Genomic DNA, 13,368 nt, shown 5'->3' on the forward strand with positions numbered 1-13,368 from the left:
TCCGCTGACGCCTTCCGCCTGGTGCCGGCTCCTAGACTTTCTTCACATCTTCTGCTTCATCTCTCTATCAAACCTGTGTCGCATTATTTGCTGACTTCAGAACCAACATCCTCTTAAAATCAACACAAGTTTCCTAATCCTCTAACTATAAATGTTATATTAAAGAAAAAACTTAAAGTGAATCTGTCCCTCCTGAACGAATCTGAGCTATTACTATGGGCATACAGGTAATAGAATGGTTTAGTTATTCTGACCTGTATGCCTCCTACTGCTGTGTAGATCTTGAGAAATGCAGTTGTAATGTTTTATGTTAATGATTTCTTCCAGGCTCTGGGGCATGCGGTGTCTGGATGAAATCCCTGCCTCCTCTCTTCATTATAATGGCATCCCCATCCCATGAACGTCACACTGACCTGTGACATGTAGTTGTGGCGCTGTGATCCAGCGCATGCGCCATCCACATGCGTGGGATCACAGCGCCGCAACTACATGTGACAGGTCAGTGTGACATTCATGGGATGGGGATGCCATTATAATGAAGAGAGGAGGCAGGGATTTCATCCAGACACCGCATGCCCCAGAGCCTGGAAGAAATCATTAACATAAAACATTACAACTGCATTTCTCAAGATCTACACAGCAGTAGGAGGCATACATCGAAGCAGTATTATAGTAGTTATATTCTTGTACATCGAAGCAGTATTATAGTAGTTATATTCTTGTACATAGGGGGCAGTATTATAGTAGTTATATTCTTGTACATAGGGGGCAGTATTATAGTAGTTATATTCTTGTACATAGGGGCAGTATTATAGTAGTTATATTCTTGTACATAGGGGGCAGTTTTATAGTAGTTATATTCTTGTACATAGGAGCAGTATTATAGTAGTTATATTCTTGTACATAGGGGCAGTATTATAGTAGTTATATTCTTGTACATAGGGAACAGTATTATAGTAGTTATATTCTTGTACATAGGGGGCAGTATTATAGTAGTTATATTCTTGTACATAGGGGGCAGTTTTATAGTAGTTATATTCTTGTACATAGGAGCAGTATTATAGTAGTTATATTCTTGTACATAGGAGCAGTATTACAGTAGTTATATTCTTGTACATAGAGGCAGTATTATAGTAGTTATATTCTTGTACATAGGAGCAGTATTATAGTAGATATATCCTTGTACATAGGGAGCAGTATAATAGTAGTTATATTCTTGTACGTAGGAGCAGTATTATAGTAGTTATATTCTTGTACATAGGGGCAGTATTATAGTAGTTATATTCTTGTACATAGGGACAGTATTATAGTAGATATATCCTTGTACATAGGGAGCAGTATTATAGTAGTTATATTCTTGTGCATAGGGGGCAGTATTATAGTAGTTATATTCTTGTACATAGGGGCAGTATTATAGTAGTTATATTCTTGTACATAGGGGCAGTATTATAGTAGTTATATTCTTGTACATAGGGGCAGTATTATAATAGTTATATTCTTGTACATAGGAGCAGTATTATAGTAGTTATATTCTTGTACATAGGAGGCAGTATTATAGTAGTTATATTCTTGTATATAGGGGCAGTATTATAGTAGTTATATTCTTGTACATAGGGGGCAGTATTATAGTAGTTATATTCTTGTACATAGGGGCAGTATTATAGTAGTTATATTCTTGTACATAGGAGCAGTATTATAGTAGTTATATTCTTGTACATAGGAGGCAGTATTATAGTAGTTATATTCTTGTATATAGGGGCAGTATTATAGTAGTTATATTCTTGTACATAGGAGCAGTATTATAGTAGTTATATTCTTGTACATAGGAGCAGTATTATAGTAGTTATATCCTTGTACATAGGAGCAGTATTATAGTAGTTATATTCTTGTACATAGGAGGCAGTATTATAGTAGTTATATTCTTGTACATAGGGGGCAGTATTATAGTAGTTATATTCTTGTACATAGGGGCAGTATTATAGTAGTTATATTCTTGTACATAGGGGCAGTATTATAGTAGTTATATTCTTGTACATAGGGGCAGTATTATAGTAGTTATATTCTTGTACATAGGAGCAGTATTATAGTAGTTATATTCTTGTACATAGGAGGCAGTATTATCGTAGTTATATTCTTGTATATAGGGGCAGTATTATAGTAGTTATATTCTTGTACATAGGAGCAGTATTATAGTAGTTATATTCTTGTACATAGGAGCAGTATTATAGTAGTTATATTCTTGTACATAGGAGCAGTATTATAGTAGTTCTATTCTTGTACATAGGGGCAGTATTATAGTAGTTATATTCTTGTACATAGGAGCAGTATTATAGTAGTTATATTCTTGTACATAGGAGCAGTATTATAGTAGTTATATTCTTGTACATAGGGTGCAGTATTATAGTAGTTATATTCTTGTACATAGGAGCAGTATTATAGTAGTTATATTCTTGTACATAGGAGCAGTATTATAGTAGTTATATTCTTGTACATAGGAGCAGTATTATAGTAGTTATATTCTTGAACATAGGGGGCAGTATTATAGTAGTTATATTCTTGTACATAGGGGCAGTATTATAGTAGTTATATTCTTGTACATAGGAGCAGTATTATAGTAGTTATATTCTTGTACATAGGGGGCAGTATTATAGTAGACTGGGGGTAATATTAAAGTAGTCATTGATTGATGTATGGATGAAGACATAAGTAGAAAGACTGAAATGACTTTTGCGCTGTTTATAATTGTTTTTTTGCCCCCTATACATGGTTCTAAGGCTCTGATTGCAGGTGATACAACATATTCCCACTGACTTTTCCATTGTTGGCTCGCCAGTGTAATGTTTCTCATTATTAGCTCTGAGCATCCATCCACTGTGGGTATTGTCTTATCGTAATTGCTGCAGCTCTTAGGACGTCCGGCATCTGTGCTCTTTTTGTCTCTGTAAACACTCTGGGTTCTGTAGGGAAAACTGAAATGTGGAGTTTCCCATATAGTAAACAGATCTCACATTGTTCATGGCGCAAAACCAGGGGGCGAGGGGTATAGGGACATAAAGGGAATACATACAACAACAGAGTGCGGCTAACGCTTATGTTCTGTGTATACGTTTCTGACACTAACTGGCCACCACTATATAGACAGAGCTGAATGTATTTATTTTTGCTCCTGCTTCTTCAATTTGCTAAAACAATGCTACGATGTTACACTGTACCAATACATGCAATATTATTATACGCTTTACTATATTGGCCAGGTACTATCAAATTTATTTATTTTTTTTTTAAATATTATTTTTTTTTGAAACCTTGAAAACATTTAAAATTTTAGTTTAGCCGAATAAAGATAAATAGAAAAAGAAATTAAATATTTACATAAAAACCTTTTCATTATATATACCTTATTCTATTTAATTACACTGCTTTAACACAAACTATAATGTTCTCCTTGTAGATGTCATAAAAAAAATAAAAATCAACCAATGAAATGGGTAAAAAAACCAACCTGGATCAAACTGCACAAGACTCGCACTTGTGTGTGTGAAATCCTGTCCCAACCTAGCCGAAATCTCCTGTACCTTTGAAAATAAATAATATAATATATATTATTATATACGGTATATGCAATATATTACTATATTATAATATATTGCATTGTTCCTTTTTATTTGAAGTAATTATATATATATATATACACACGCACACCATATTTTTTTTTCTTATTAGAGAGAAAATGTTAAAACTTTTATAGCGCGGCCTTTAAACCCAAAACATTTAAGAAATAAAATGGTAAAATTAATAAGTGTAAATGAACAAATAAAAAACATTTATTTTATTAATAATTGATTTTATGCAGAAGAATTCTATGTAAAAAAAATAATAAAAATAAAATAATACCATATAATAATAATAATATTATTGATAGCACATTCTAAAAAGAAATCCTGCCACTCTGAATATAAGCCACCGAATGGTCCCTGTGGGTAGAAACTGAATAAGCAAAAAATCCTGAAAAATGCAAGGCAAGTAAATACATGGTCGTTTCTTAAAGGGGACATCTCTCCAGGCCTGACCATGGGTTGGAGCAGGGAGCGGAGCTGTTATCTGCTTGCACATTGGTTGCGTTTGGCTTGGCTTATCATGGAGGAGCAGGTTCTCGCAGCCTCTAATCTTTTGCCTTTACATTTCCTTGCACACATCACCAAAGGTGGCTCCTCATAAATAATGTTTCTGTAAAAGCCTAAACACCTTCCGGATTTGGCAAGAAAAAAAATAGGTAAAGTTGTAGCCGCAGCAGATTTGGCTCCGAGACCCATTCTGTGGAAAGCGCTCAAATTGTGCAAGTTGACAACAATTTTAATTGAAGCCCACACAATCCCCGAGATATGACCTGGATTTAACATGAATTCTGGAATATAAAAATTGGCAAAAACAGAATGTTGGAAATTTGCATTGGCCACGTTTGTGTGGCTCTGACCTGTCTTAGAGAAACCCATCTATGACGGTAGCAAAAAATAAATAAACCCTGTGCCCACTTCTGCACATGTGTAGGTGTCTGATTTAATAACTGTTGCATTTAATTTAATCCCTTATATATTTCCAGGAGGAACCACAGAGGAATGATTCCCCGACTCACCATAAAGCATCTCTTCGTTCTGTAAGGTTTGGTATAAAGTGAGGCGTAGGCATTCTGGAAGACTTTCCCATTTTTCCTGGCATCTTACAGTCTCTTTTGTTATGCAGAACCAGAGTTACACATCTCACGAAGGACCTAATTAGGCTTTTACTGTCAGTGGAGCACATTTTGCATCTTTGAGGTACGTAGCATTGCGAAGACTCATATTTTTATGAACAGCCTGCACTAACCATGACCTGAGCGTAATCTGTTTTGTTGCTGGAGGCTTAAACTCATTATTAGAAAAAGACATTTTAAAATCAAGTGTTTAGCATTTATCATCTTAGATTTTTATGTGACAACTTGCAAACAATAGCCTGACACCTCTTGCTTCCTGCAGCTCACTTGACAGCTTTGCTGCATTGACTGGAACAGAATGAGCAGAGTCATCTCATTATCATTTGAGATGAGTAAATTGTACTGGTGGAGGCCTAAATAAGGCAAGATAATAAATTTATACCATATACGTGCAAATCTGGATGTGATATATCTTGATTTGCTACTGCACCACACAACAGCCTTGTACTGAAGCTTCAGAAGCAGGGTGTAAGGGACACTATCTGCACATAGGTGAAAAAAGTGGCTAAGTGACAAGAAAGAGTTGTTGTAAATGATACACTCTCTAAATATTTGCAAGTCAGCAGTGGGGACCACAAGGATCTGTACTGGGAGTGGTGGAAACCACAAGGATCTGTACTGTGAGAAGTGGGGACCAAAAGGATCTGTACTGGGAGTGGTGGACGCCACAAGGATCTGTACTGGGAGTGGTGGACGCCACAAGGATCTGTACTGTGAGAAGTGGGGACCAAAATTATCTGTACTGTGAGAAGTGGGGACCAAAAGGATTTGTACTGGGAGTGGTGGACGCCACAAGGATCTGTACTGTGAGAAGTGGGAACCACAAGGATCTGTACTGGGAGCAGTGGGGACCACAAGGATCTGTACTGTGAGAAGTGGGGACCACAAGGATCTGTACTGGGAGCAGTGGGGACCACAAGGATCTGCACTGTGAGTGGTGGGGACCACAAGGATCTGTACTGGGAGCAGTGGGGACCACAAGGATCTGCACTGTGAGTGGTGGGGACCACAAGGATCTGCACTGTGAGTGGTGGGGACCAACAGGATCTGCACTGTGAGAAGTGGACACCAAAAGGATCTGTACTGTGAGAAGTGAGGACCACAAGGATCTGTACTGTGAGAAGTGGGGACCACAAGGATCTGTACTGTGAGTGGTGGAAACAACAAGGATCTGTACTGTGAGTGGTGGAAACCACAAGGATCTGTACTGTGAGTGGTGGAAACCACAAGGATCTGTACTGTGAGTGGTGGAAACCACAAGGATCTGTACTGTGAGTGGTGGAAACCACAAGGATCTGTACTGTGAGAAGTGAGGACCACAAGGATCTGCACTGTGAGTGGTAGAAACCACAAGGATCTGTACTGTGAGAAGTGGAAATCACAAGGATCTGTACTGTGAGAAGTGGGGACCACAAGGATCTGTACTGTGAGTGGTGGGGACTACAAGGATCTGAACTGTGAGTGGTGGACACCACAAGGATCTGTACTGTGAGAAGTGGGGACCACAGGGATCTGTACTGTGAGAAGTGGGGATCACAAGGATCTGCACTGTGAGAAGTGGGGACCACAAGGATCTGTACTGTGAGTGGTGGACACCACAAGGATCTGTACTGTGAGAAGTGGGGACCACAAGGATCTGTACTGAGAGTGGTGGGGACTACAAGGATCTGAACTGTGAGTGGTGGGGACTACAAGGATCTGAACTGTGAGTGGTGGACACCACAAGGATCTGTACTGTGAGAAGTGGGGACCACAAGGATCTGTACTGTGAGAAGTGGGGACCACAAGGATCTATACTGGGAGCAGTGGGGACCGCAAGGATCTGTACTGTGAGAAGTGGGGATCACAAGGATCTGCACTGTGAGAAGTGGGGACCACAAGGATCTGTACTGTGAGTGGTGGGGACTACAAGGATCTGAACTGTGAGTGGTGGACACCACAAGGATCTGTACTGTGAGAAGTGGGGACCACAAGGATCTGTACTGTGAGAAGTGGGGATCACAAGGATCTGCACTGTGAGAAGTGGGGACCACAAGGATCTGTACTGTGAGTGGTGGGGACTACAAGGATCTGAACTGTGAGTGGTGGACACCACAAGGATCTGTACTGTGAGAAGAGGGGACCACAGGGATCTGTACTGTGAGTGGTGGATGCCACAAGGATCTGTACTGTGAGAAGTGGGGACCACAAGGATCTGTACTGTGAGAAGTGGGGACCACAAGGATCTGTACTGTGAGTGGTGGATGCCACAAGGATCTGTACTGTGAGAAGTGGGGACCACAGGGATCTGTACTGTGAGAAGTGGGGATCACAAGGATCTGCACTGTGAGAAGTGGGGACCACAAGGATCTGTACTGTGAGTGGTGGGGACTACAAGGATCTGAACTGTGAGTGGTGGACACCACAAGGATCTGTACTGTGAGAAGTGGGGACCACAGGGATCTGTACTGTGAGAAGTGGGGATCACAAGGATCTGCACTGTGAGAAGTGGGGACCACAAGGATCTGTACTGTGAGTGGTGGGGACTACAAGGATCTGAACTGTGAGTGGTGGACACCACAAGGATCTGTACTGTGAGAAGTGGGGACCACAAGGATCTGTACTGTGAGTGGTGGGGACTACAAGGATCTGAACTGTGAGTGGTGGGGACTACAAGGATCTGAACTGTGAGTGGTGGACACCACAAGGATCTGTACTGTGAGTGGTGGACACCACAAGGATCTGTACTGTGAGAAGTGGGGACCACAGGGATCTGTACTGTGAGAAGTGGGGATCACAAGGATCTGCACTGTGAGAAGTGGGGACCACAAGGATCTGTACTGTGAGTGGTGGGGACTACAAGGATCTGAACTGTGAGTGGTGGACACCACAAGGATCTGTACTGTGAGAAGTGGGGACCACAAGGATCTGTACTGTGAGTGGTGGGGACTACAAGGATCTGAACTGTGAGTGGTGGGGACTACAAGGATCTGAACTGTGAGTGGTGGACACCACAAGGATCTGTACTGTGAGAAGTGGGGACCACAAGGATCTGTACTGTGAGAAGTGGGGACCACAAGGATCTATACTGGGAGCAGTGGGGACCGCAAGGATCTGTACTGTGAGAAGTGGGGATCACAAGGATCTGCACTGTGAGAAGTGGGGACCACAAGGATCTGTACTGTGAGTGGTGGGGACTACAAGGATCTGAACTGTGAGTGGTGGACACCACAAGGATCTGTACTGTGAGAAGTGGGGACCACAAGGATCTGTACTGTGAGAAGTGGGGATCACAAGGATCTGCACTGTGAGAAGTGGGGACCACAAGGATCTGTACTGTGAGTGGTGGGGACTACAAGGATCTGAACTGTGAGTGGTGGACACCACAAGGATCTGTACTGTGAGAAGTGGGGACCACAGGGATCTGTACTGTGAGTGGTGGATGCCACAAGGATCTGTACTGTGAGAAGTGGGGACCACAAGGATCTGTACTGTGAGTGGTGGGGACCACAAGGATCTGTACTGTGAGTGGTGGATGCCACAAGGATCTGTACTGTGAGAAGTGGGGACCACAGGGATCTGTACTGTGAGAAGTGGGGATCACAAGGATCTGCACTGTGAGAAGTGGGGACCACAAGGATCTGTACTGTGAGTGGTGGGGACTACAAGGATCTGAACTGTGAGTGGTGGACACCACAAGGATCTGTACTGTGAGAAGTGGGGACCACAGGGATCTGTACTGTGAGAAGTGGGGATCACAAGGATCTGCACTGTGAGAAGTGGGGACCACAAGGATCTGTACTGTGAGTGGTGGGGACTACAAGGATCTGAACTGTGAGTGGTGGACACCACAAGGATCTGTACTGTGAGAAGTGGGGACCACAAGGATCTGTACTGTGAGTGGTGGGGACTACAAGGATCTGAACTGTGATTGGTGGGGACTACAAGGATCTGAACTGTGAGTGGTGGACACCACAAGGATCTGTACTGTGAGAAGTGGGGACCACAAGGATCTGTACTGTGAGAAGTGGGGACCACAAGGATCTATACTGGGAGCAGTGGGGACCGCAAGGATCTGTACTGTGAGAAGTGGGGATCACAAGGATCTGCACTGTGAGAAGTGGGGACCACAAGGATCTGTACTGTGAGTGGTGGGGACTACAAGGATCTGAACTGTGAGTGGTGGACACCACAAGGATCTGTACTGTGAGAAGTGGGGACCACAAGGATCTGTACTGTGAGAAGTGGGGACCACAAGGATCTGTACTGTGAGTGGTGGATGCCACAAGGATCTGAACTGTGAGAAGTGGGGACCACAAGGATCTGTACTGTGAGTGGTGGATGCCACAAGGATCTGAACTGTGAGAAGTGGGGACCACAAGCATCTCTACTGGGAGTAGCGGGGACCAAAATGATCTGTATTAGGCTCAATTCCTTTTATTCTCTTTATTAATGACCTCGTGGATGAGACAGAGTGTCCGTCTTTGCAGTATTTGTAGGATAATAAATACTGAGATTGGCAATATTCTATTAGAAAATGATTTAGCTAAAATGTCTGCATGGAGAATCACATGGCAGATGAGGTTTAATGTAGATAAAAGTAAAATAATGCATTGCGGCGGGAGTAATCGTATTTCCGTATATACAGTACATTGAAATAAATTTGGGACTACAGAACAGGAGAAGGACAGGGGATTCTGGTTACAAGTAAGTTGAGCAGCAGTACTCAATGTCAGGCAGAAGCTGCAAAAGCAAACAAGATTTTAGGGTGTATAAAGAGAGATAAAATGATAAAATCCTGTGATCCCAATATATTATTACCCCTGTATAAATCACTTGTGAAGTCACATCTAGATTGTGGGATCCAGGTTTGGGCTCAACCTTGAAAGTAGGACATTGGAAAGTTAGAGTCAGTGTAAAAGTGGCAGCTAGACTATTACATGGGATGGAGGCCGGTCCTATGATGAGAGGTAAGAAAAGTTGGACTTGTTTAGCTTAGAAAAAAGATGCCTCATAGATCTCTATTATATGTATGAATACGTATGTGGTCAATACAAACGACTGGCAAATGACTTATTCTTTCCAGAAAACTAACAAAGGACCAAGAAACATTCGCTAATTGTGAAGAAAATGCGATTCTGACATCTAAATAAGAAAGGCTTCTTTCCAGTTCGAGCAGTCAGACTGCAGAATGCCGACCACAAGAGGTAGTAATGGCCGACACTATATCAGCATTTATAAAGGGCTGGATACTTTTATCACCACCAATGGCATTGTGGTATATACAGTGGGGCAAAAAAGTATTTAGTCAGTCAGCAATAGTGCAAGTTCCACCACTTAAAAAGATGAGAGGCGTCTGTAATTTACATCATAGGTAGACCTCAACTATGGGAGACAAACTGAGAAAAAAAATCCAGAAAATCACATTGTCTGTTTTTTTTTCCTTTTATTTGCATATTATGGTGGAAAATAAGTATTTGGTCAGAAACAAAATTTCATCTCAATACTTTGTGATATATCCTTTGTTGGCAATGACAGAGGTCAAACGTTTTCTGTAAGTCTTCACAAGGTTGCCACACACTGTTGTTGGTATGTTGGCCCATTCCTCCATGCAGATCTCCTCTAGAGCAGTGATGTTTTTGGCTTTTCGCTTGGCAACACAGACTTTCAACTCCCTCCAAAGGTTTTCTATAGGGTTGAGATCTGGAGACTGGCTAGGCCACTCCAGGACCTTGAAATGCTTCTTACGAAGCCACTCCTTCGTTGCCCTGGCGGTGTGCTTTGGATCATTGTCATGTTGAAAGACCCAGCCACGTTTCATCATCAATGCCCTTGCTGATGGAAGGAGGTTTGCACTCAAAATCTCACGATACATGGCCCCATTCATTCTTTCATGTACCCGGTCAGTCGTCCTGGCCCCTTTGCAGAGAAACAGCCCCAAAGCATGATGTTTCCACCACCATGCTTTACAGTAGGTATGGTGTTTGATGGATGCAACTCAGTATTCTTTTTCCTACAAACACGACAAGGTGTGTTTCTACCAAACAGTTCCAGTTTGGTTTCATCAGACCATAGGACATTCTCCCAAAACTCCTCTGGATCATCCAAATGCTCTCTAGCAAACTTCAGACGGGCCCGGACATGTACAGGCTTAAGAAGTGGGACACGTCTGGCACTGCAGGATCTGAGTCCATGGTGGCGTAGTGTGTTACTTATGGTAGGCCTTGTTACATTGGTCCCAGCTCTCTGCAGTTCATTCACTAGGTCCCCCCGCGTGGTTCTGGGATTTTTGCTCACCGTTCTTGTGATCATTCTGACCCCACGGGGTGGGATTTTGCGTGGAGCACCAGATCGAGGGAGATTATCAGTGGTCTTGTATGTCTTCCATTTTCTAATTATTGCTCCCACAGTTGATTTCTTCACTCCAAGCTGGTTGGCTATTGCAGATTCAGTCTTCCCAGCCTGGTGCAGGGCTACAATTTTGTTTCTGGTGTCCTTTGACAGCTCTTTGGTCTTCACCATAGTGGAGTTTGGAGTCAGACTGTTTGAGGGTGTGCACAGGTGTCTTTTTATACTGATAACAAGTTTAAACAGGTGCCATTACTACAGGTAATGAGTGGAGGAAAGAGGAGACTCTTAAAGAAGAAGTTACAGGTCTGTGAGAGCCAGAAATCTTGATTGCTTGTTTCTGACCAAATACTTATTTTCCACCATAATATGCAAATAAAAGGAAAAAAAAACAGACAATGTGATTTTCTGGATTTTTTTTTTCAGTTTGTCTCCCATAGTTGAGGTCTACCTCTGATGTAAATTACAGACGCCTCTCATCTTTTTAAGTGGTGGAACTTGCACTATTGCTGACTGACTAAATACTTTTTTGCCCCACTGTATATAATCTAGCAATAGAGAACGTTTTGATGGAGAAAGGCTGAACTTGATGGACCGGAGACGTTTATTCAACCTCTGTAACTATGTAGCACAGCTAGGACGTTGTCGGTAGCTTTCCTGTCACTCCCTAGTCTCTGAAGGAGCGATCATACCCCATCATAAAAGTTTTGCAATTTTTGTCATTTCAGAGATCTCTATTTTGTGTCAGCGAGTAGAAATATTAATAGATTTCTTGGTGTGAACCCATCACGTCCGGTGCATGACTTGCAACAATAGAAAGATCTGATAAAATAAATATTAAATCTGAGCCAGATGTATGAAAACTGGACAAAGGATGTCACAAAACCGGGAAAGTTTTCATTTATCAATAAACAAGTTTTATTTCACCCACGACTAAAATATCCCTGCAACCTCATACAGTATAGTATAGCGACCTCCAGTGACTATCAAAAACTTCACAAACTTCTAGTAAATCAATGACATTTTACCTTTATTCCAACAAACGCTGGATCTTCACTGCTCCCTTGTCTCATCACTTTCACTGCGAGAGTCCCAGCGCTCTCACAGACGCGATAATAGGACTCCGTCAGTTCCAATACCGACCACGTCACTTCAAGTCTGCAGATATTGACAGTGAGAAACCATTGATAAGTGTGAGATGATCGATAGGTAGATAGACGGACAGACAGATGGGTAGGAGAGAAAGAGGTCACACCCCATATATAGCAGAACATAGATGAAAAAAAAACGTGTTCCGTGCCAAAGGTACATAACGGAGTTTTCGATGTGGGATCTGCTGAGCTTTTGCATCAACTAATTTGAGTAAAACTGAAGATTTCTGTAATGAAAGTTATATTAAATAACCTTACCTTCATGTCATGGGTTGTAAAGATGAGCTATGAAACTCAGTCTTCTCAACATTAGAAATTGCTCTTGTTTTCAGTGAGATATGGATTAAATCTTACTTTGCAAAAGGGGTGTACTCATTTATTTTAATATATATATATATATATATATATATATATATATATATATATATATATATATATATATATATATATTTCCTTCTCACCCTCACTTGGGGTGGTCTTTGTTGTCCTTCCTCATTCTCGGGTCCTCTGGGAGTTTGAGGGTTCTTCTGCGCAGGATCTCAGTTGTTCCCAGTATTGCACGTTTCTGGACAGAGAGCTCAGATGTTGCTCCTGGGATCTGTTGTAGCCATTCTTCCAACTTAGGGGTCACTGCTCCAACTGCTTCTATCACCACTGGGATCACTGTTGCCTTCATCTTCCACATCTTCTCCAGTTCTCCTTTGAGGCCCTGGGATTTCTCCAGCTTCTCATATTCCTTCTTTCTGATGTTGCTGGCACTTGGCGCTGCCACATCTATTATCATTGCTGTCTTCTGATCCTTGTCTACTATCACAATGTCTGGTTGGTTAGACAACACCTGCTTATCTGTATGGGTCTTGAATTCCGACAGGATTTTAGCCCTTTCATTTTCCACCACTTTTTCTGGGGTCTCCCACCTGGACTTAGGAGGACTTAGCCCATATGTTGCACAGATGTTCCTGAATACAATTCCCGCTACTTGGTTGTGGCGTTCAGTATACGCTGTTCTTGCATTTTGCATCCTGCCACTATGTGTTGGACAGTTTCTGAGGTTTCCTTGCATAGTCTGCACCTTGGGTCTTGTCTTGTGTGGTAGATTCCGGCTTCTATGGATCTGGTACTTAATGCTTGCTCTTGTGC

At 41.8% G+C, this 13,368-nt stretch overlaps 1 protein-coding gene across 1 annotated transcript in view; it reads right to left on the reverse strand.

Moving 5' to 3' along the window:
• LOC141048722 (FRAS1-related extracellular matrix protein 1-like) overlaps window positions 1–13,368 on the reverse strand; it is a 176,826-nt gene that overhangs the window by 34,544 nt on the left and 128,914 nt on the right. Inside the window, exons 28-29 of the mRNA XM_073544597.1 lie at window positions 12,106–12,235; window positions 3,503–3,575 (exon numbers count right to left, since the gene is read on the reverse strand). Of these exons, the coding sequence (XP_073400698.1) occupies window positions 3,503–3,575; window positions 12,106–12,235 (203 nt within the window). The remainder of the gene's footprint in view (window positions 1–3,502; window positions 3,576–12,105; window positions 12,236–13,368) is intronic.

Source organism: Dendrobates tinctorius, unplaced genomic scaffold, assembly GCF_039654945.1.
Source record: "Dendrobates tinctorius isolate UK_male_01 unplaced genomic scaffold, ASM3965494v1 ptg000138l, whole genome shotgun sequence".
Classification (NCBI taxonomy): domain Eukaryota; kingdom Metazoa; phylum Chordata; class Amphibia; order Anura; family Dendrobatidae; genus Dendrobates; species Dendrobates tinctorius.